The following is a 22,413-nucleotide window of genomic DNA, read 5'->3' as shown; positions in this document are numbered from 1 at the left end:
GGAGGAAATGCCTGTGGCCGGGGGTGCTGTGTGCTTGATGCGGGGCAGGGAGCCCAAAGCAGCAGAGGCAATCAGATGGACTGCCAGGGCCGGGGCCAGGGCCGATGGCTGGGCCGGAGAATGCACTTGCAGCAGAAGCCCAGACCGTGGGTAGGTGCGGCCCAGCGTTCAGCCACAGCACCGAGTCATTCCGGAGCCACCGGTGGGCACAGACCACACATGGAAGTGGCCGGCCCCTTCCTCCCTGAGTGGGCGCCAGGGTGAGAGCCCACGCCTGCCCGCCCTTTAGCCTGGCCTCTCTCTCCTCACCCGATCCATCTTGAAATTCCGCCCCAGCACGTTTTTCTGGTTGGCATCCACGCCGTCACAGCTGCTCAGAAACTCTGGGAGGAAGGCCGCAAAGAAGCCGTCAAAGTCCACAGAGGCCATGTTGTAAACAGCGATGCCGATCTCCTCCTGGAGCAGGTCGTGGGACTTGTGCACCAGCACCTGCAGCAGCACGTTCACGAACTGGAACAGCATGGTGGTCCGGAAGATCTTCTGCAGACAGAGAGGGCGGGCTGAGCGACGGCCCAAGGGCTCAGTCCGCCCCCGAGCCCGTCCACATGCCATCCCGTGGCCCACCCTGAGCCCCTCGGCCCTCGGAGAAGGCTGGGCCTCCGCCCGCCCCACCGCCCCTCCTTCGGAGAGAGGACACTGACCTTGTGGTACAGCTTCTGCTTGGTGTTGAGAGTTTCCAAGTAGAAGAGATTTTGTTTGAACAGGTGAATATCGGGCTGGAGAAAGGACTGTCCGAAAGCCTAGGGGGTGAGACCACTGCGTTAGGGGCAGCACTGAAAGCACCTCAGACCCCGCCCTCCTGGCCCCCCCACCCACCCAAAGAACCAGCACTCTGCTGGTTCCTCATGCCAGTGGCAGAACAAGGGTACCCACGGCCTTAATGCCTCCGATCAGACCTTGGAATGTTCCTGAGTCATCTTAGCTCTAAAGTCCTCCCCACTGGGCCTTACTTCACACATCAGTCTCACCTTGACCTTTTGTAATACACATCTGGACCCATTATGGATTCCACCTTTGAAGCTAGAAGCTACTCAAGTGACTAGTCAAACCTTCAGCAAACCCAGCGGACTCTGAAGCCTGCCTCCTCCAGCAGACCCCGGGGCCCTTCCCCCGAGAGACGCCACTCAGCTTCTGGGCAAGAGCGCCTCAGTGTGCTGCAGGCAGCCCCCTCACCCTTCGCAGCTCTGGACAAGGCAGAGAGAGAGGCACGCATCCAGCACCCCACAGGCCAGCTGCTGGGCAGAAACGAACTCAGTCTCACAAAACAGGCAGCTTCTCTCTACAGATGGAGACCAAAGCTCCAAGAACTTAACTACCTGCCCAGCTGCTAAGCGGCAGCACCACGCTCTGACCGGAGATGTGGAGCTTTCCCGTACGCCAGGGCAGCGAACCAAGGGACAGCCAGGCGAGGGAGCAGGTGGCACCCTCATGGGCCCTTCCCGCGCGTCACCTGCATAATGGCGCTGAACTGAGGCTCGTTCTCCATTGGCTCCTCGGCGACACCCCGCTGGACGCTGGCCAGGACGCTGGACTTAAAGAAGTGCCTCCAGTTGTGATGGAGCGTGCGGAAGAGCAGCTCGAACAGCTCCGCCTTCACGTCAGGGGAGGGGCGCTGCAGGGACACACAGACCTTCACAAGGGCCCTCCCTGCAGCTCCAGAGCAACACAGACCAAGCGAGCCTGCGACCAGCACCGGCACGGCACGGCACGGCACGGCACGGCACGTGTCCCGCCCACAGGCTCAGCTGGGCAGGTCGCCCTCTCGCGGGCAGCTCAAACCAGGCATCGTCTCGCAAAGACACGAGGCCCAGGTCGGGGCCGAGGGACCCTGTGTTCTTTGATTTTTTTCTAACAATTTTTTTCCTTAAAGACTTTATTTTTATGTAATCTCTACCCCACATGGCGCTCAAACTCACAACCCTGAGATCGCGAGTCACATGTTTTACCGACTGAGCCAGCCAGGAAAAAAGGCTACTGTCGGCAGAACGAGCAGAAACGCGGCTGTCCTATTTAGAAAGCAGCTGGTGTGACCTGTCGCGTCTTCGTCATGTAGTTCCTCTTCCCACAACAAAGAATGCTGTTCCCAGCTAACCTGTTGATCTTATGCAAAACAAGTAAGAAGCTTTAAAAGCAGTTCTGCCCTCTGTGAACAGGGGTTTCAAGTGCACCTAGAGCCACGGAAAGCAGCGGCAGAGGACTCCGGGGGAGGCAGCGGGTGGGACCGACGGCTCCCTGGGCCTGTCTCCGCGGTCCCCGGGAGCAGGATTCGCGGAGGGGACGGAGGGAGGCAGGCTCAGCAGCATTTTCTAACTGAACCGAAAATCTCCACGTCACTGGAGGGCAGGCCAGGTCACAATATTCTAGATGTCTCCGTAGAATTAAAACTGTAAAGCCCAGATAATATTTAATTCACTCTTGATTAAAATTAAATTGGGACCAGAGGGCACGAGCTCCCATGGCAGGAATCCTTACAGGACCCGAGCGTGTTTAATGATGCAAAGCAACTGACTTATTTAAGCCTTAGTTGGGGCAATTACAATGGTTAGCTCTTATTTAACTATCACATAAAACGTAGTTAAATCCACACCTATTCTGGATCTTGTCATTCCGAATGCCTGTTTTCTACGGAGGAAGAGCATCCCTTTAACAATAAAACCTTTGCACGGATCCAAGAACTAGCCTTAGAGTCTTGAGATCAATGGACGTTCTTACTGGAGAAAAGCACGTATTCACCTAAAGTTAGCGTTTGCCACAGCAGGCTGATCTCCCTCACCAACCAGCCTTGCTGTGCTTTCACTGGACAGGCTCGGATTAATCCAACCAATACAGAAAGACTGGACTGAAGGCATGCTTTCTTGGAAAAAATTATTTTTACGAGAAAAATATCAAGTTAGCTTTAAAACACAATGTGTTTTCTTCACTGCTTCACTTCCTCCCCAGGTGCAGACCGGAGGCAGCCCCGGGGGCCGGGCCCCCCCATACCTCAGCAATGATGGGATACACCTGCTCCATGCAGAGGGAGATGATGCTGGGGAGGAAAGGCTTGAACACCTGGCCAGGCTCCTGGACCACCACCTGCAGGATCTTCAGGAACTTCTCCACTACCCGGCAGCCAGTGCTGCCTTCGTTGAGGATGCTGTCGGCCAACTGTTCTCTGCAGACAAGGGGAAACGCGTGGTAGCCAAGGAAGCGTTTCTCTGCGGGCCAGCAGGAACACCAGCGCTTGTGACAAGCGAAGAGAAGGAGCAGAAAGCCCCAGGCTCTGTAGCCGGGGCCCCACTGCTTCTCCCTTGGGAGTCTGGAAGCCACGGAGAGCAGGTGTGCGGTTACCTGGTAAACATGTTGAGGAAAGTCTGTATGATCTGCTCTGTGAAAGGCACGCCCATCTGTACTCTAAGGCCTCGAAACAGAGTGAGGAAGAAGCTCAGCATCTCATCGGTCACATCTAAATGAAAGCGCAAAGCGAAAGGTCAGAAGCTGGCACACAGGGTAAGCAGAAGCCCGCGGCCTATGGCCTTCCTTTGACAAGCCGCACGACCATCTCGACTGAAGGCTTCCTGCTCGAAGACGTATCCCCAGTGCCCCCAGAGCCCATGATGGAAAGTGGGGAACCATCAGGGACATGCCGGGAAAATAGCTCTGGAGTCGTGAACCTCTGGCTGACCGCAGCTCACCAGAGGACGTGAAGGTCACCGGGCAGCCGTCCTTACCGGCCGGCACCCAGCGTCACTTTTCTCCCTGCGACCACTAATCCGGGCACTTGGGTCAGGGGTTAAGAGGCTGAAAGTGGATAAGGTGGATAAGGAGGGTGTCTTCAGGCTGAATGGCCCTGGCCCACGAAAGGGATTAATCGCAGAAAACACTGGCTGCAGATCTAAACCATCACCTTGGGCAGTGTTCTGGCTCTAACCTCACCCACTCTGCTCCCAAGAGGCAACCAGGGAGCGCGTGCGGACTGACAAGACTCGGGCGAGGGCTCTCAGGAGAGCCAGGCCACGGCACCGGGACAGCCTCTGCAGGGGACACTGACGGAGGGCGGGCACCGTATCAGCAAAAGCCGCCCTGCCTGCTAAGGAAATAAGCAGCACTCATGGGAAAAAGCTCTCTTTCCTCGCCTCTACCATGACCCCATCGCCTCATCCTCTCCCATTTTGCGCGGGGAGAAGGCAAGGACTTAGAAGTGCACGAGGCAAGATGCCCCAAGTGACTCTGGGCCACACAACACAGGCGCAAGACCCAGGTGAGGGCTCCCGGAGTGGGGGGTGGGGGTGCTTGGCCCCAGACTCCCCATAACCAACCCCCACTCTGCCTTCAGTGTCCAGGCCCGCGCTACCCACTTGGGTGTGCTCTACAGAGCCCAGCAGTCACTCTGGGACTCGGGGGCACCCGCCACCACAGGGCCTGCCGCCAGCTCCTACCTGACTGATGGATAAAAGCTGGAAAGAGGGCCAAGGAGACCTGCACGGACTCCTGCAGAGACTGGTAGCAGATCTGCCGGGACTTGGTGGACTCCCCGGAGATGTTCTCCACGATGTCTTCCAAGACACTAAGTGTCTGGTGGATAATCACTTTGGCTGCAAATCAAGACTCAGTGTGTATTAGGACCTGTCTGTGGACAAAGCAGGATCACGGGAAAGGGGGAGGGCACATATGCACACGTGTTCGGGGGACAGCTGCAGAAGTCTTGCTAAAAGAACACGGTCTCTCTTGATGGAGTGTCCCCCCCACACACACATCCTTTTCTCTCTTCTTTTTCCCCTTTTTACCGCCAGGACTCTGGTGGCCTGCCTACTCAGTTTTTTGGCCTCTCTTCTGCTTCTGTCCACCAGAAAAAGTCCAGAGAGAGAGGAAGGTACAGTGCAGCCTCCGGTTAGATGATGGGTAAGAAAGTAAGCCTCACGAGGGGGCTACCCCGGGCGAGAGTGGACATGTGCGCATCAGACTCGCCATCAGTTCCAGGTCTATGGTGAGCGGGGCAGTCGCACTGGTACCCGGCAGCACAGCTGCGGCTGCGCTCGGGAAGACGCCATCTGCACCCGGGGCCTGATGATACGTACGACGATTATCGTAGGATTTTGTATTATTAACCACATCTATTCCTAACGAGCCCCCGATGATGCCCCATGCAGCACCCCAAGAGAGCAGAGGCAATGGTCAGCCAACGGGCAGGAGCTCAAGGCGACGCAGCAAGGGCCCAGCCCAGACAAGCCGCAGAGGAACAGCAGGCGAGCACTCCACGGCCCTACAAGTGGGGCAGGACCCCTGTCAGGGCACCGGGGAGAGCCAACAGCCCAGTGCTGCAGGGCTGCTGGAAGGAGGTCAGACAAGTTTGAGAATGTGTCCAGCGAAGTGCCTGGGATATCAGAAAGTTCCACACAGGGAAGCTGCCGTCCCTCTCCAGCACTGGTGGAGCTGCCTCTCGCCCTCAGGCACAGGGCTTGCCCCCAGCTGCCCCCAGCAGGCCCCCGTAGCTCAGCCTGAGCTTGCCACTCAGCCCTGGCGGAGCTCCACAGGTAGAACCAGAGGCTGAACCAGAGCTGGGCTGAGAGCTGGCCTCCACCTGGCCGTGCTTCTGGGCCCCCAGGCTCCTCAGCCTCTAGGGGGCTGAAGCAGCTCCCAGGGAAGGTACGGCAGAAAGAATCGATCTCTGGAGGTGGATGCGATCAGGTTTGACTCCGGACTCCACTGCGTTCTAAGTTGCAGCTCCTCTTCTGAAATGTGGACAGAGATGACCCCGCCTCACTCAAAGGATTTTAAAATAATGGCTCACAGGGGCGCCCGGGTGGCTCCGTGGGTTAAAGCCTCTGCCTTCGGCTCAGGTCATGGTCTCAGGGTCCTGGGATCAAGCCCCACATCGGGGTGGGGGTGGGGTCTCTGCTCAGCATGGGGCCTCCACCCCCCACCCCCCGCCTGCCTCTCTGCCTACTTGTGATCTCTTTCAAATAAATAAATAAAATCTTTAAAAATAAAATAACAGCTCACAATAGGCTGGTCACACGGACACTGGAACGTGAGCCAAAGACATGGCATCCCACTGAAGGAGCCACTCACGCCCACTACTGCAAGCACAGGGACTTTAAGCCAGGACACCGCACTTGGGTCAGAGGTTTCCCCAAGAATACACAAGGCGCAGGGAAAGCAGTTTAGGGGAAAGCTAAAAGGGTAAAGAGACCAAAATCTGACCTCTGGAGTATAAGGAAATTGAAACAAGAACCAAAATGCATTCGCAGAAATGTACAAGAGGAAACTGAAAGCACCATTAAATACGTAATAGGAGAACAGGTCTATCACGTGTACCCCCACCGGACAGGACATTACCAGACCATTAAAAACAACGCTTTCAAGAACAAAGGGGCAGTGTGGTGAAGAATCAGGATCCGGAGCCATTCAGCCCCAGCTCTGACTCCTGACCGCACCCCGCACCACCGTCTCTCGGATTCTGAGCAACCTCCACCTGCCAAGCAGGGGGCGAGGGGCGGATGGGGACTTGACCGTGGAGACACCAGCAGCGCTGCGAAGCAGATGATCACCCCGAGCACGCCAGTAATGGGACGCACAGAAGCGATGTGACAGAGAGTACACAACACTGGCCAGGCGGTCTTCCTGCCCCAACGGCTGGAAACAATCAGAAGAGCTTCTGGGACGTTTTACGAGAATATGGTTTTGGACTCTGCAAAAACGTCAGTGTCAGGTAAAGCAAGAACAGGAATGCTTTTCTGTATTAAAGGATTGGAAAGATGTAACCAGCAAAGAGAACACATGACCCCGGACTGTATCTTGGATTTTTAAGAAGCAAAAAAGGCCACTCTGGTAGCGCCTGGGGTGCACCTGCCTGCGGTCTGTGTGTTACATGTTGTCACTGTTATCAGGCCGCACAGCTTGGCTGTCTTCATGGTGTCTGAGTTGTAAGACAGTATCTCGTTCTCTGAGATAAAGGTTAAGAATTCAGGGATAAGGTGTCAATTTCAGCAACTTACGTTATTTAATTATTTAAATGGTTGTTAAAATGAAAAAGTCGGAGGGGCAAGAACACAAGCGTGGTGAAACACTAACAAGCGGTAAATCCTCACTTAAGAAACACAGCCGTTCCTCTGCTCAGTCTTTCAGCTATGGTGTCGGTTTCAAAACGTGTCAGAGTAGTCAGCTGCAATGGAAACCTTCCCAGGCCTTCATGCTTTCACTTGGAGAAAGAGGAGAAAACCAACCTCACCGGGCCGCAGGGAAGACTGAACGAACATCTGTACAGAAAGTTCTGGGCCCAGTGGGGGCCCAGGGAACATGCCACAGATGTGAGCTCTGCCATTAAGTCTGTTCCCTGTGGAAATGGCTCCTCCTGTTCAGCAGATGGCCCCAGTATGGCACGGGGGGCAAGGGGGTGGCATCCGCTCTGCAGGGAAGCCGCAGCCACATACCCCGATGCTCTGGCCACTGAACTGTGAGCGAACGTACAAAGGCCGCGTGTCACCTGCAGGCCGGTGCTTGGAGCCGCTGGGAGCGCCACTGCACCATCCCTGCATCCCTGTCCCCGTGTAAGCACAGACTGGGGGGTGGCCCTCAGCAGCCCAAGGCCTCGAGTGACCAGAGTAACAAGCAGGACGTTGCCAACCCCTTAGCCCCAGGTGAACATGTAATAGCAGCAAGAAATACATCTTTCCTGGATTAAGCCACTAAGATTTTGGGACTGTCCGTTAACCACGGAGCCTATGCTGACTGACAGTAAGTTCGCGTAAGATAAAGGGAGAAAAGGCCATCGAACTTTCTAAGTGGGATTCCACACTAGCCACACGTAACCCCTGCGCAAATCACGTTGTCTTACACTAGTTTCCTCCCGGACTAAATCAGGTAACAGCAACTGACTCAGAGGCTCATGTGAGAATTAAATGAATGACAGAACGCTACACACGGAGACCCAGGACCAGACAAACACTGGGCCATGAAGGGCGGTGCCGGCCCAGCAAGAGGCAGAGATGGAGAGAAGGCGGCCCAGGCAGGGGCCCGCACCCTGGGCCCCCTCGCTCACTCTGCCGCTCTCACGCACCCACAGAGCCACAGAAGACACTGGAACAGAGAAAAAGGAAGACAACAAGATGCTAAAATGGTTACTTCCTAAAATACGGAAACGAGAGATTTAGTTTTTCCCGTCTTCATAGTATTCTAATATTTCTGTACAGTGAGCACTTACTAATGTTCCTGATTATAAAAATAATGTTCTTAACAAGAATGCTGAGTACTTACCAATATTTCTAACACTTTATAAAGTGTTTTTGTTGACATTCTATAAACAGTGTCTCCCAATGTTTCAGTATTGTCTTAGTGTGAAAATACTGTTTTTATAATATTTCTATAGGATTCCTGGAAATCTGATGCCTTCTACTTGAACTGAGTTTTCTTATCTTTTTCCTCTCTTTTGAATATAAACAATCAGACTTAAAGTGTCATTTGTAAAGATACCAAGTTTTTTCAAAGCCTCTAAAACACATGTTTTTAGAGAAAGGTTAAAAATAATTTCAAAAGACAGTACTTAAATCCTTTTTTCCCAACGTGCATAGGTGAAGAGCTTTGATTGCTTCTACGAGTATCTGAAATGGATCAGTTAGTCACTGAAGACTGTTTCTCCACGGAGGGCATCATCGGTGGTTGGCTTGTTTTTGACATTTTCACTAAGCGAAGGGGCCTCCCATACCGGAAAGAGGTGCAGCTGACACGGGCACAGAACTCCCCCGCCAGCGGCCATGCGACAACGGACAGGTGAATACTTCATCCGCCACAAAGGAAGACAGCGCCTGCCCTATCTCCCCGGCCATCCCTGCCTTGGGGATACTTACTGTCATCCAGTGGCATCTTCCTCTGCGGGGCGCCAGCATCGGGTTTCAGGCTGCGATAGTCCCGCGAGAGCGCGGAGATGAGGCTGGCGTGGTTGATGGAGCGCACAGGCCACTGCTGCTCGTTCTCGGGGAGGTTTGGCCACGGAAGCAGCAGGATATTGGAAAGGGCTCTGCACACCAACACCTGAGCCTGGAGGAGACCCGCACGTCAAGGAACGAAGAGCAACATGCAAGTGCACATGACACGGCCTAGGCACCTGCCACACACACACACACAGACACACAGAGTTCTGACCTCCCAGCTCCTCCTCACAGGCTGGCCTGGGGCTTTGGTCCAAGTCTAAGGTAATGCCGGGAGGGGAAACTGAAGCAGTGACACCTAGTCTGGGTCCAGCATGCTCCAGGGCCAGCCCCGATAACCTTTCCTGGTGCCAACCCTCTCCCGGCAGCAGAAGCACTACAGAGGGAGAAGTCACGGACACCGCAGACACTGGCCTCCGACACCCTCTGAGACGCTGCTCAGAACAGGGCTGAGAGCGCGAGGCCGCCAGAGCAGCTCCCACGGTCACTGTGCCCTTGGCGCTGGGTCAGAAGCAGCACGTTCACAGCCAGGTGCTCTCAAGTAACTGATCTGACTGCCCTCTGACACCACCTCTGTTTTGTTTGTTTTTAAACTTCTAGCCTGAGCCTCCTGAAGGATTTCATGAAAATCACTGACTGGATGGAGTATCTCTACCTCAAGAAAATACAATAGAAACAGACTGTTTGTAAACCAAAAGGAGCGCAAGGGGACTCTGCCATCACCAGCACATGGCCGGCTCTCAAGGCAGCACCCCTGGCTGCCTCCCGGGAGGAACTGTTCTTGTGTTCTGCACACTGTGCGGCCGCGCGGGAAGGGCCCATCGGGAGAGCACGGAGGCTGCCCCAAGTGCCACCTGTGGAGGAAACCGCCCCTGTCGGCGTGGCCTGTAAACTCCAAGTGCAAAAGAAGAGCCAGCCTCCTCCTCCTTGGCCTCCCCGAGTCTGAGCCACGTAGCTCCAGGGCTGCTGCGGGTTGGCCCCGGGGTCTCACCTTATCGATAAGTCGCTGAGCAGAGGCATCGGTGATTCTGTTGAACACCTTCTGCACCGCGGGGATGCTGATCAGAAAGACAGGCCGCACGGTGGTGGCCAGGGACACCAGTAAGTGGCAGGCAGACAGCAGCAACTTGTCCTGGACCTGGAGACAGAAGAGGACATCCCGGCTCACTCGCTCTCCGGGGGGGCCGCTACGAGAAGAACTTTAATGAGGTAGCCCAAGCCAAATACAGCGCTGGGAGCCATGATACCACCCAGGCTCTGTATCCAAGCCTCTAGGGATGATGGCCAGCAATGCGCCCTCCTCTGTGCCGCATCACAGCTCCTGACATCAAGATGGAAACAAGCCCCTCTGGTTCCTCTTGGCTTTTGTCTCCGAAACCTCTGGGCTCAGTCACTTGTCAGCTCCACAACCCCACGGCAAACCCCCTGGCGCACCATTCAAGCTACTCAGGATTGTTCATGTCACTCCGACCAAGCCGACCTCTCCCGCCTGCCTTCCTGCACCCCACCAGTCCCGCCAGGCTCTCCTGCTTCCTCCACCCGGTGTGCCAATCACAGCCTTCGTTCAGGACCCTCTGTCCTTTTCAAATTAGCCAAAGAGAAAACTACAGATAGAACCTAATGCTGGCAAGACTGGTGAAATAAGGCACACCGAAGAGTCATGGGCATGCAGAATTACTTTGGAAAGAAATATTAGAATCTCTTAGAACCATGAACTATCCCTAACCTTTAATCCCACTTACTCGAAAAAAATCAACCAAAAGGATAAAGCTAAGCTCGGGAGTACATACATTTCAGAATTACCTAGGGTGACTTTTTTTCAAATGGAGGTAACTTTGAAGTCCAGCAACAGCTAGGTAAATTATAAATTATATAACCCCCCCTCATGGGACACTGTAACTCATTTACAAATTACGATTACAAACTCAACAAAAATTTATGGAAAACAATACACTGTAAAGAGCAGAGCAGAATGCTACCCGTGGTTAAAACTACAAAAAGACAAACAAACATCTATATGTTACATAATATAAATCGGGGGTCTTCTCGAAGGACAACTGAGGAGAATCTATCAAATTTACGTGGATACACCTTTGACAGCAAATCCACTGCCCGGAATCCATCCTACAGGGATATATACACCAAGAACTAACTTCCATCAACAGGAAAATTATAAAACATCCCACTACAGAATGGTAGGGTTTCAGAGAGGGAACTAAAGAGTATCACAACTTTCTGGTCTATAAATCTGAATGGTATTTTACAAGGATATTCTAACAAGGAGCATATATTTATGTGGGACTTGGTTAAAAAAAATAAAGTTATATTTGAATTGATGTGGGCCGCAGTTCAAAAGGAACATGACATGACACGCTGTTCTACCACAGTGGTGAGAACTAAGGGTCTCTAATACCAAGCAAGATCTGGATTCTCTAGTAAGTGGGTATTTGGACAGAAGGGCAAGGAGTCAGCTACAAAGTGTAGTGCCGCTGTTTCAGGACCTTGGTGCTGATCAGAGGGGTGACCGCATCCATGGTGGTGGAGATGAGCGTAACAAACTGCTGTGTGTTCTGCCGGTGGGCTTCGCTGCAGTACTGCGCCAGCCAGTGCGAGTAAGCCTGCAGAGCAGCCAGCGACTGAGCGTGCCTGCGAAGGGAGGAGAAGATGCCATGTTAAAGGTCAAGGTCAAAATATGTTAGCATGAAAGGAAGAATCCCGCCCAGAGCATTCACTGTTTGTAGACACGTGTGATGGCACAGAAATCATTTACTTGCTCAGGTAGGACCTAAAAATGAAAACACCATCTAAACCTTGCCACCGCTGCCTCTACCACAGAAGGCAGTCAGCCCTCTAAGTAGCTCTGGCTCCTCTAGTGGAGAATGCACTTTAGAAACCAAGAGCCAGGGTCCTCAGGGGACCGTTCTTTCTGGGGTCTCATTGCTCCCAGGAACTTTTGTTGGAGGACAGAGCTAGGACTCAGGCAAACCACGTGGAAATCAAACTGAGCATCAACTCAGGAGGGCAAGCTGACCTCGGGGCAGGAAGAACACACAGCCACGTAAATATTAAACACCAATCTCCTATAGTACAAAAACAACTAGACAAATTCAGATTTTTACGATTTTCTAAAATAAATAAGTTTCTCTTTCCCTCTCTTCCCCTCTCTTCCCCTCCCCTGTCCCCTACCAACATGCACAATCTGGAGAGCTGGTCTAGATGACGGAAGGTAAACGTAACATGATTCATGATTGTTAGACCCTGGGTCAAAAAAAGAAAAAGGTTAAAGGACATTTCTGAGATGACGAGGAAAATCTGAGTATGGAAAAATAATACAGATACACACACACGCACACACACACACTCTTTAAAATGCTACATATTGGGGCACCTGGGTGGCTCAGTCAGTTGAACGTCCCAAACCTTGGTGTCGGTTCCGGTCATGATCTCAATCAAGGTCTTAAGATCCATCCCAACACAGAGCAGAATCTGCTTAAGATTCTCTCCCTCTGAGGGCAGGGGGATGGGGGAATGGATAAGCCCAGTGATGGGTATGAAGGAGCGCACGTATTGCGTGGAGCACCGGGTGTTACATGCAAACAATGAATCTTAGAACATCGTATCAAAAAAAACTAATGATGTACTGTATGGTGACTAACATAATAAAAAATTATTCAAAAATTTTTTAAAAAAGATTCTCTCCCCTCCCTCCACTCATGTGTGCTCGCTCTCTACCTCAAATAAATAAAATCGGATGACTTTGTTCCTAGAGAAACATGCTAAAGGATTTATAGGTGAAGTGACATGTTGGCTGCAATTTACTTTCCAACAGTTCACCTAAAAAAGTAAAAAAGTATGTGTTCACATGTGAATACAAAAAGAAAGCATAAGAAACAAAAGCCAATGGGGCAAAATACTCGTAACTGATGAATCTAGTTTGAGTGTGTAAGGGTGTTCATTCTCTTTTTCCCCTTTACTACAGGTAGTCACTTTTTCAAGATGAGAAGTTAGGTAAGAAAAGGTATTAAGTACCTTAAAGTACGAAAATACAGGTAATTCATAGTGACCAAGCAGTTACTTTGTGTTTTATATTTAGAATGCATTGATTCTCATACCCTTCAAGCTTTGAGTACCAAAATTAAGAAAAAGGACATCAGTGTGCCTTTGGGGTCTAGGAATTTCAGTCAATCTAACCAATGCACAGAGCTCCATAAGGCTGGAGAGAGGGGGCTCTGAAACTTCCTGAAACTATGTGCAAGATGTTGTGTTTATGAGCAAATTAGCATTTTTCTCGGCAGAAGCTTCACAGCTTTCTCTAAATTCTCAAAAAGGAAAGCTATATATATACACGCATATACACACACTCTTTAAAAAAAAAAATCCTAAACTGCTCTAGTAAATAAGACTCTATCATTTACCTAATTTGCAGCTCAAGAACTATCTAGAACAGGGGTTAGCAGACTTTTTCTGCCAACACCAGAGTATAAATATTTTGGGCTGTGCAGGCCATACATACTCTCTCCGTCACAGCTACTCAGCTCTGTTGCCGGGGCACAAAAGCAGTCACAGACGACGCGTAAATGAATGGGCGTGGCTGTGCTCCAGTAAAACTGGATTTACAGAAGCTGGCAGTGGGCCCGATTTGGTACAGGCCGTAGTCTGCCAACCTCTGCTCTGTTCTGGAGCAAGTCTGGGCACTGTGGTCTCAGGGACATGGCCCCACCTCCATTCCTCTAACCCTCCCACAGTCACTTTCCTAATGGCTCTCCACTGTCCAAAAGGCTCCTCTGAGTGTGGTCCCCGAACGTCCTGCAAAGTCACTCAAGTTCCCGTGTGACACACAAACACCCGAGGAGCCTCAGGCCGCCCTGCGGTAGTCAAGACTCTCCGAGTCACTCTCCACAGGCTACAGCTTCAGGCACTGGCCTACAGAATAAGACTTGAGGCTCTCAAGTTGTTTCCACTGTGGTCCGCCCATGCCTCCGCGGCCTCCTCTGCCACCACACACACTGCTGACCGCCCCCCTGACTGCGGGACCCCGCGACACATGCGTGTCTGGGCTCCTGCCGCTCTTCCCTCCCGGAGTGCCCACTCCACGCACGCTCTGCTCTCGGCCGTCACCTGCTTGCTGCATCCCACTTACTGCAACCACCCCTGCCCCAGACAACCTGCTCTTCCTAGGTGTGGAGGAGGGACTCCGTCTCTTCTTCACAGCAACCACCGCTGTCCCTTTTATCTATGAACGGACCGGGACTAGAAGACTCGGTCTTTCCCAAGAATGCACCAGCAGCCCGCTCTGTACTTACACATCGATGAGATCAGGTTTCAGGACTGACGGCACAGCAGTCTCAATGTTGTACAATTTTATCTGAGATCCATACAGAGTGACTTTGACCAACCTGTTGGCAAAGAAATCAGCAGGAAGAGACACTCAGCTTACGGACTACAACAGACAAAATGGACAAGGTACCAACGAAGGTCCCAAGGACAGACATTTTTCCATCCAAACAATTATCAAGACCAGACCTTCAATTTTATCCCAAAGATCTGATCTGAGATGTGCATAAAGGTTTATACAAAGATACTAAGGCATGACTTACAGAGCCAAGATATTCTGAACACAAAATAAATATCTAACAGGGAAATACAGTATAATATACACCATAAAAATACTTAAAATCCAAGTATTTTATGTTGTGTATTTTACGACGAAAAATAAGAAAAAAGTAAATGTTTCACATGGACAGACATATGATAAAGAAAATAGAGCAAAATGTTCACTGTAGAATCTAAGTGATGGGTATATGGGTGTTTGCTGCACAATTCTTCCAACTTGTCTTAAGATTAAAAAAATGCTCCTGTTAAAATATTTGAGGGAGGGGGCAGGGCATGAAGCAAAACCTTTTAGAACAAATTGAAGGGTTTTTAACTTCAAGCACAATCCTTTCAGAAGCAAGTTGCTGAGCCCACTGGCTGCCCACAGGCTCACTGCATACAAACGAGCCTTCAGTGCAGTAATGAGCCAGCTTTCAGGGAAATGGAAACGCCTCTTTCACTGGAGACCGATGTTCCCTTTTGGGCAAAGGGAAGAGCCGGAGGCCCAGGGCAGTTCCGTCTGTGCCTGCTGCGCAACGAAGCTCTCTAAGGGAGCAGGTCTGAGACAGACACCAGGGAAGCCAGAGGGCGTTCTCCTCCTGTGGTGCCCCAGGGCACAGCTTCTCAAGCTTCACCAACCCAAACAACCCACTGGGGAGCTTGTTACTGTGCAGATCCCTGGTCCGACCCCACAGATGGACTCCGGGGCGGCGAGGAGCAGCCAGCAAGTCTGCATCTGGCACTCCGTGCATGGGGACCACATTCTGAAAACCACTCCTCTCAGAAGGGAGTGGAAAGCAGGACCTGCCTAGAAAACCCCAAGCCTGAATCCCAAAGCATGCAGGGCTCGGGAGCAATGTGGGTCAAAGAGCCAAGGGCTCTCAATCGAAATTCTGGGAAGGGGCCGGCACGGTAACACGACACACCCACACGCACCCAGAGTGTAATTCTGCAAACCGCTCTCTGTTCTGTGCCCAGAGCACCTTTCAGCAGTGCTGAATAGACGCATAGCGGGCGAGCACCGCCACGAGTCCCCTTTACCGTTTCATCCTGTAAAACTCCACACCTACCTGCTGAAGAACAACTCCATCCCCCCTGCCCCAAGCCTGGCCCGTCACTGCCCTTGCTCTCTGGTTCTGACTAGTGTCTGTATCTCCCGTGAGTGGAATCACACGGTGTTCGGCTGCACGTCTACAGCACCTCGAGTGCCGTTCCGCACTAAAAACGACTGCTGAATGTGTCTTCCGCCACGGCTGCACTTGGCAGCTTCGCCAGTAGGTCTGCCGTGCGCAGCCTGCAGGCGAGAAGCCAGCTCATCCCACTGGCCACGAAGGTCACGCAGCCCTAACGAGGAGCCTTCTCTCGCACTCCGTTCTAAACAAGGACAGAACAGCCAAGTATCTCGGAGTACTGGGCCTGCAAACCCAAGCAGTGCACAAAGAGGTACACCAAGGCAGGGGCTCCGAAGTCTGAAAAAAGTCAGACAGGAAGAAAGACGCATCCCAGGCCTTGCCCAGGAAGAAGAGGAGGGGCGCTGGACGCGGAAGCCCCGTGGTCCGGAAGGAGCACAACATGTGGACTCAGGAAGCCGGTCACAATCCACTGTCCCTCTTGTGAACCGTGTGACCTGAAGCAACAAGGCAGTCCCGTCTCGGGCCACGGCTGGCTCACAGACCACAGATCACCCCCGTCCCTCAAAGTACAGAATGAAACAAAATGTGCAAAACCACTTTTTTGAAAATCTCCTATTACTGTGTGCTTTTACTATTATTAATCTGCCTTTTAAAGATTCACTTACAACTTAGTGATCTGTGCTTTTAGGCTAAGAGTAACAGTTAAAAGAAAACTCAGGTGTGCCAGTCACTAGGCTTGGGGCTCGGTTTTGCTCAGTGAGTTACCAATGATCCGGCTACTGGGCCAGTGACAGAGTCCGGTGACCTGACTTCGGGCTGGACCCACACCCACCCAGTCTTGATCTAATCAGTGCGCCAGCTCCCTTGAAACAATCTGAGCCTCCAATCACATTGGAAGCACCTTCTTGAATTCCGTTAACATATGGCATTATCGTTAGCTTCTGGGGCAGAAGAGCTGCATGACACCCTCTCACTCCCCACGTGCCTCCTTAGCGCCCGTCACCCAGTTACTGCTCCCCACACCGCCCTCCCCTCCGTAACCCCCACTTTGTTTCCTAGAGTTAAGAGTCTCTTACGGTTTGCCTCCCCTTCTGTTTTCATCTTATTTTTCCTTCACTTCCACCATGTTCATCAGTTTTGTTTCTTAAATTCCACACGAGATTGTACATTATTTGTCTTTCTGTGACTTATTTCACTTAGCATAATACACTCGAGTTCCATCTACGCCATTGTAAATGGCAAGATTTATTCTTTTTGATGGCTGAGTCACAGTCCTGTGTCTGTGTGTGTGCACGTGCGTGTACACGTATCCCACATCGTTATCCATTCCTCTGCCAAGTGTCTCACTTAATACTTAAGCACATGGGTTTGTGAGACAGGAGCGGGGGCCTGGGCCTGGGCAGTGGTCCTGAGCAAATGCAGCTGTACACGGGGGAGGGTCCCGAGGGGGAGGGTTCCGAGGGAAGGTGACGGAGAGGGCTGGTAGAGGTAGGGAACCATCTCTCGGGTCAGCTTGGACTCCTCAGGACATAACAGGACTGGGAGAAGTCCCAGCTCTGGCATCTGGCCACCCAGCTGGAAGAGGCTGCGTGACCGCTTGTCTGTCCTTGGCCTACCCGGCCTTTCCTGCTGTCTCTTTACCGTGGGGGCAGAGACGTACGATGGACCTCACCTGGTTTCTTCTGAGACCAATCCTGTCTTTTTACCCACAGACCCGTCGGCTATGAGCTGGGCACTGTGCTAAGTGCTTCCTCTCACTAATCCTCACAGTCAGCTGCAAGACAGCAGGTCCCTTCCACGTGACAGACGATGGGCCTGGAGTTCTCAGAGGTACGTGCTGCTCCGTGTGCAGCTGGCCACACGCTGCCCTCACACAAGGTCGAACGACCGGGCTCTGAGGCAGGGAGGGCACCACCACGGAGCCGCCACCTACCTCTCCACGACCGTGAGGGCGTCGCTGAACCGTGCGGCGAACACGTCTCCGATGAAGTACTCGGCCAGCCGGCCCACGGCCTGCAGGAGGGAGCTCAGGTCTCTCAGGGAGCAGTGCAGGCGCCGGCAGTCATTCTCCGCTGTGATGTTCAACCTGTGTCCTGCAACACAACAGCGCCCATGGGTTCCCGCGGGAAGAAGGTGCTGCAGTCACCGCTACAGCAACAGCTCGTCTGGGCAACTGGAGGGAGCAAAACCAACTGCCGAGGGCACCTGGGTAGCACGGTCAGTTAAGCGTCGGACTCTTGATTTCAGCTCAGGTCATGATCTCAGGATCATGAGATCGAGCCCCGCATCAGGGTCGGCAGTCAGTGGGGCGTCTGCTTGAGACTCTCCCTCTCCCTCTGTTCCTCCCCTGACCAACGTGTGTAAACTCGTACACTTTCTCTCTCCCTCTAAAATAAATAAATCCTAAAAACAAAAACTACTGTGAAACACAGCAACTTGCAGGCTGTTTCCCAGTAACAAGCCAGAACAGCGGGCCCTGCCTCCACCCAAACCGCACCCACAAGCACTGGAGGCCCAGAGAGAGCGAACAAGAGAGGCTCACAGCCCACAGTGTGCAAACATGGACCTGATGTGATTTCCCTTGGGCCAGAGGTAGCAACACCACCAACCCCGCACCCAAGGAAACAGGCGGGACAGTGCAGTCACTTGCCAACACACGTCATACTTCTGGGGTAGCACTAGTGTCCTAGACTGGCCCCTACACCTGCAAAGCTGCCCACTTTCCACACCCGGGCTGGCCACAGAATGCAGCCTCCGTGGGCAAACAGGCAGGATCCACCGCTCTGCAAAGAACAGGGTGGAGTCAGCACTCCACGCCCCAGAAGGTCCGAAGAAGCACGGTCTGGGATAAAGGCACAGGGCCTGGAGTCCGAAGACACAGGGGCCGAACACCTGCTGGCTCTGGGACTCAGCCGGCCCTTCTCAGTCTCCGTTCCCTGTCTTTAAAAAGGAAAATAATGCTCCTGTGGAATTCACTAGTGTACAGGCAAAGTCAGATAGCTTGCACAGGAAACCCTGTGACCTCTGAGGTATAAAGCATCACTCAGTGTTTGTGTCACTATATATAACAAAGAGCATGTGGTTTTCTAAGACCTGAAACTTTCTTTTCAATATAATTTCTTCACGCTGAGTGATAAAGGCACAAAGGTGAGGGACAAAATACTCGCCCTGCAGACCCTCCTTGCCCTGCAGACCCCTCCTCACAACGGTCCACAGAAGACAGTGAGCACTGCTGGGCGGGGAGAGCTCACTCTGCACTGGATCAAGTTCTGCGCCCTCACGCCGCGGGACAGCGGGTACCTGCACTGCCAGCGCTCCCCAAATACCAGCCCCTCTCGCTGCCCTGTCAGGCGTTTCCTCTCTGTGAGGAGACAAGAACTGGCTAAAGGCGACCCCTCCTGCAGCATTTCCCCAGACATCTTCCCAGAACCCAGGCCTGAGCACACAGCTCCCCGAGGGCACGGTGCCAAGCCTCCTGGGGCTCCGTCCCGGCTCCGTGGGAGAACCTGAACCCCCAGCATCCACTCCAGGGCTCTCACTGCCTCCTGCCATTCCCATTTCCCACCTGGACCCCCCGGGAGCCCCCGGTGCCTGAGGTCCCCGCTTGGACTCCCCCAGCATCCCTGGTCCCTCCTGCCTTGCATGCTCTCCCCACCCTGCAGACCCCCCCAAGGCCCTTCTGGGAGGCCTGCCCTCTCTCTGCACTGCCCAGCGGAAGGAACGGGCTTCCCTCCCGGCCTGCATTCCCCGCCAGGGCATCTCGGCGCACACACAGAGATACACTAAGGAGCCACACGTCTCCTCACAGACCATGAACTTCCACAAGGGCAAGGGCTGTGGCCAGGAGCTGGCACGGCGCCAGGTAGAGAACAGGCAACCGCAACGAGTGACTGAATGAGATGCGACCGAACACAGAGCAAACCGAGTCGGACCAGGTGTGTCAGGTGCTTGAGCTCCTCATGCAGCCCTCGGCCCCGGGAATGTTCCCGTGTTATTCAAAGGCCACTGTGGACAGGCACTGTGAGGCCGCAAACAGCAAGCCTGAACACCGCAGAAGGTGCCAGGAAGCAGCAAGTCGGAGGCCTCAGACCCTACACGGACGTCCGAGGGCTGGGGCTTGGAGCACAGCCTGGGACAGCCCCCGAGTGTGGGTCACATTCCAGGGAGCAAGAGGACCAAAGGAAGGGGCGGTGCAGGGAGGGACCCAGGCCAGCTTTGCCCCCCGCCCCCTGCTCCTCCACCCTCCACCCTGCACAGGGAGCAGTGCCTCGGGGAATAACACCGGTGGGGATTCCCAGCCCAGCCCACAGGCGGCCCTGCCCAGGCCCTGGGGCCGAGCGTCAAGGAAGGCAGGCCAGCTCCCCCGTCAGAACCAGAGGACGAGCAGCCGGCAGTGCCAGCCAGACGAGCCCACGAGCGGACAGAACCAGGAGGTACTTTGGTCCTGTGGAGAGAACGCTGCCTCTCCTCCGCTCCCAGCTAACAAAACACCACAACTGTGCACCTTCTGAACGTCAAGGATTTTCAGGGCTACAGCTGCATATCAACCTGTTGTTCCTCTGACACCAAGCAAGCTTTAGGGCTGTGGGAAGAAAACCTGAAGAAAACTCTCCCCAGAACAGGGTGTGGTGGTCTCATGGGCCGAAGAGAGAGGCTGGCGTCTCTTCCCAGAGCAAGGCAGCCGGCCGGAGTCTGCGCCCTCCCCGCCCCCGGGCCCAGCAGGCTCCACCCGGCCCACGGTTCTCAACGCACCCACACCGGACCCTACAGCGGCGACCTCGGGTTTACCGAAGAACTAGGTGCTTGAAGAGCGGCTACACAAAATGTTTCCCTTTTAAAAACCAAGCCAGAATACCACCCTACGTCGGGTTTCCACTGGAGTGGGTTCTCGGCAGTCACCCTAAGGGGCCTGCCCGCCCCCGCCCCCACATGACTACACCTGAGGCAGGGCCTCCTCCCCGACGCCCCTCCAGGGATTTTTCCCTCTTCAGTCAGCCCGGTCGGAAACACTGTCTCCCCAGTTCCTTAGGATCATCAGCGGTCCCCCCGCCGAGGGCAGAACACAAACCCAGCCACGGCCTGCTGACCCACGCCAGTCTAGGGAAGAGGTGAGGATTCTCCCCTCAGCGGAAATGCAGCCCTGGGTCCCTTCACTTCCTGTGTCCCCCTCCTGCTGAGAATCCCTGCCATCCTGAGCCGTCCCCTCTAACCCACCCCGAATCTGTCAAAGAGCAGTACTTAGGGTAGAAAACAGATGGGGACTGCCGTGATGTTAAACTATTAGTCTGAACCATAAGAAATTGCTGATAGTTGACCATTTCTGACCGACCAACACTGCAATTCCACACAATTCAACTGAATACACACACATGTGCCATGTAAGGCTCACAGTAATGCAAACTGTAGCTGCTTCCTTCCCGCTGTCTGCCAAGGCAGACACGTGCATAGGCAGGAAGTACCCCAAAGCAAAGTCGTCGCCCCCACCTCCAAACCCAGAACCCTCGAACCACCGGAGGCACAAAACGTGGCAAGGAGCCAACCTCAACTCGAGGGGCAGGCTTGAGTGTCCACCAAGAAAGCTGTTCCCAACTACCCACATCTTCTGTTCGGCTAAGGCTTTCACGTCCTCCTGACAGCAAAGAACATCCACAAAGGGGGACCCTCTGCTACACAGAGGTTTTCAAAAGAGAAAATCCTCTCCCCTAAAGCAAGTTACCCTGAAGCTGTCGAGATGCACTCTTCACCACGTCCAAAGGACAGCTTCCTGGCAAATCACACCTTAATGTTAAACAGAACTCCACCTTCTCTTTGTCGGGGGCTGGGGAGGCAGGGGTGAAAACCATTTGAGGAACTCCACTCAGAGAGAGCAAGTAGGTCGTAAACAAACCCGAGCAGAGCACAGAATGTTCAGAGACACAAGCACCAAGGACAGGACCTCTCCACCCACAAACGGTGGGAACGACCAACAGGAGCAAAGCGAGCTCCCGGGGGCCAGAGGGGCGCACAGCCGCTGAGGTGCCACGCAGCAACATGTCTTGCCTCGGACCTGGTCACAGATGTGGAGGCAGAAGACCAGCAAGAGTCGACAGGAAGACTCCCATGGATACAGACGCCAGAGACCAAACAATGAAAGGCTGGTGGGAAGCCGCACACAGGAACGGCGGGCTCACCCTGTCAGAGAAGACACACGGTCTCTGGGAAGAGTGGGCAAGGCTGCTGACACAGCACGGGGGTTATGTCAGAGGGTGCATGGCCATGGGACCAGGGAGCAAAATGTATTCAGAGTTTCCATTCTTTTAAAAGGCCTTGCATCGGAAACTTGGCTTGGGAGCCACCACGGGGTGGGGGAATGCTTCGTCGTGGATAAGAGAACTTGTTTTAAAATGGGAAGTATTTTTTTGGCCTGAGGGGTTTTTGCCCCTGGAGTGTGCACCAAGGATCAGCGCTAGGGGTGAGATTTACAAACAATCTGGAAAAGCCAAGCACACTGTGAAATTGCCAGCAAAGGGCTTTCGATGAGAACAAGTACGTGATATTGCACGTAGGGAAAAATAAAACAGATTATCCTTCTCGGATGAGAAGTTATCAGTATGTCTCAGAAAAAGGACCTAAAAGTCACTCAGACTTTTGTCCGAAGACAGACTCAATGCAACGTAGAGGCAGCAACACCCTCGAAAAGGAACACGGGGGTCCATGCAGGGGAGGCGGGAGGGAGTGCCTGC

General features: G+C 53.4%; 1 protein-coding gene across 4 annotated transcripts in view; it reads right to left on the bottom strand.

Annotated features, from left to right (window-relative positions):
- The window catches only part of XPO6 (exportin 6), a 101,246-nt gene that overhangs the window by 2,865 nt on the left and 75,968 nt on the right, over positions 1-22,413 (bottom strand). For 3 of the 4 annotated variants that reach the window (XM_032328571.1, XM_032328572.1, XM_032328570.1), the window contains 11 exons: positions 17,625-17,784; positions 14,270-14,362; positions 11,468-11,612; positions 9,958-10,104; positions 8,886-9,075; positions 4,479-4,634; positions 3,391-3,505; positions 3,043-3,214; positions 1,511-1,672; positions 702-800; positions 310-540 (listed from right to left, as the gene is read on the bottom strand). In XM_032328571.1, coding sequence (XP_032184462.1) covers positions 310-540; positions 702-800; positions 1,511-1,672; positions 3,043-3,214; positions 3,391-3,505; positions 4,479-4,634; positions 8,886-9,075; positions 9,958-10,104; positions 11,468-11,612; positions 14,270-14,362; positions 17,625-17,784 — 1,670 coding nt within the window. The remainder of the gene's footprint in view (positions 1-309; positions 541-701; positions 801-1,510; positions 1,673-3,042; positions 3,215-3,390; positions 3,506-4,478; positions 4,635-8,885; positions 9,076-9,957; positions 10,105-11,467; positions 11,613-14,269; positions 14,363-17,624; positions 17,785-22,413) is intronic. The other variant, XM_032328573.1, reaches the window with a different exon arrangement.

This window comes from Mustela erminea, chromosome 20 (assembly GCF_009829155.1).
Source record: "Mustela erminea isolate mMusErm1 chromosome 20, mMusErm1.Pri, whole genome shotgun sequence".
NCBI lineage: Eukaryota > Metazoa > Chordata > Mammalia > Carnivora > Mustelidae > Mustela > Mustela erminea.
The sequence above is the reverse complement of the archived record's forward strand: the minus strand, read 5'-3'. Positions and strand labels throughout refer to the sequence as shown.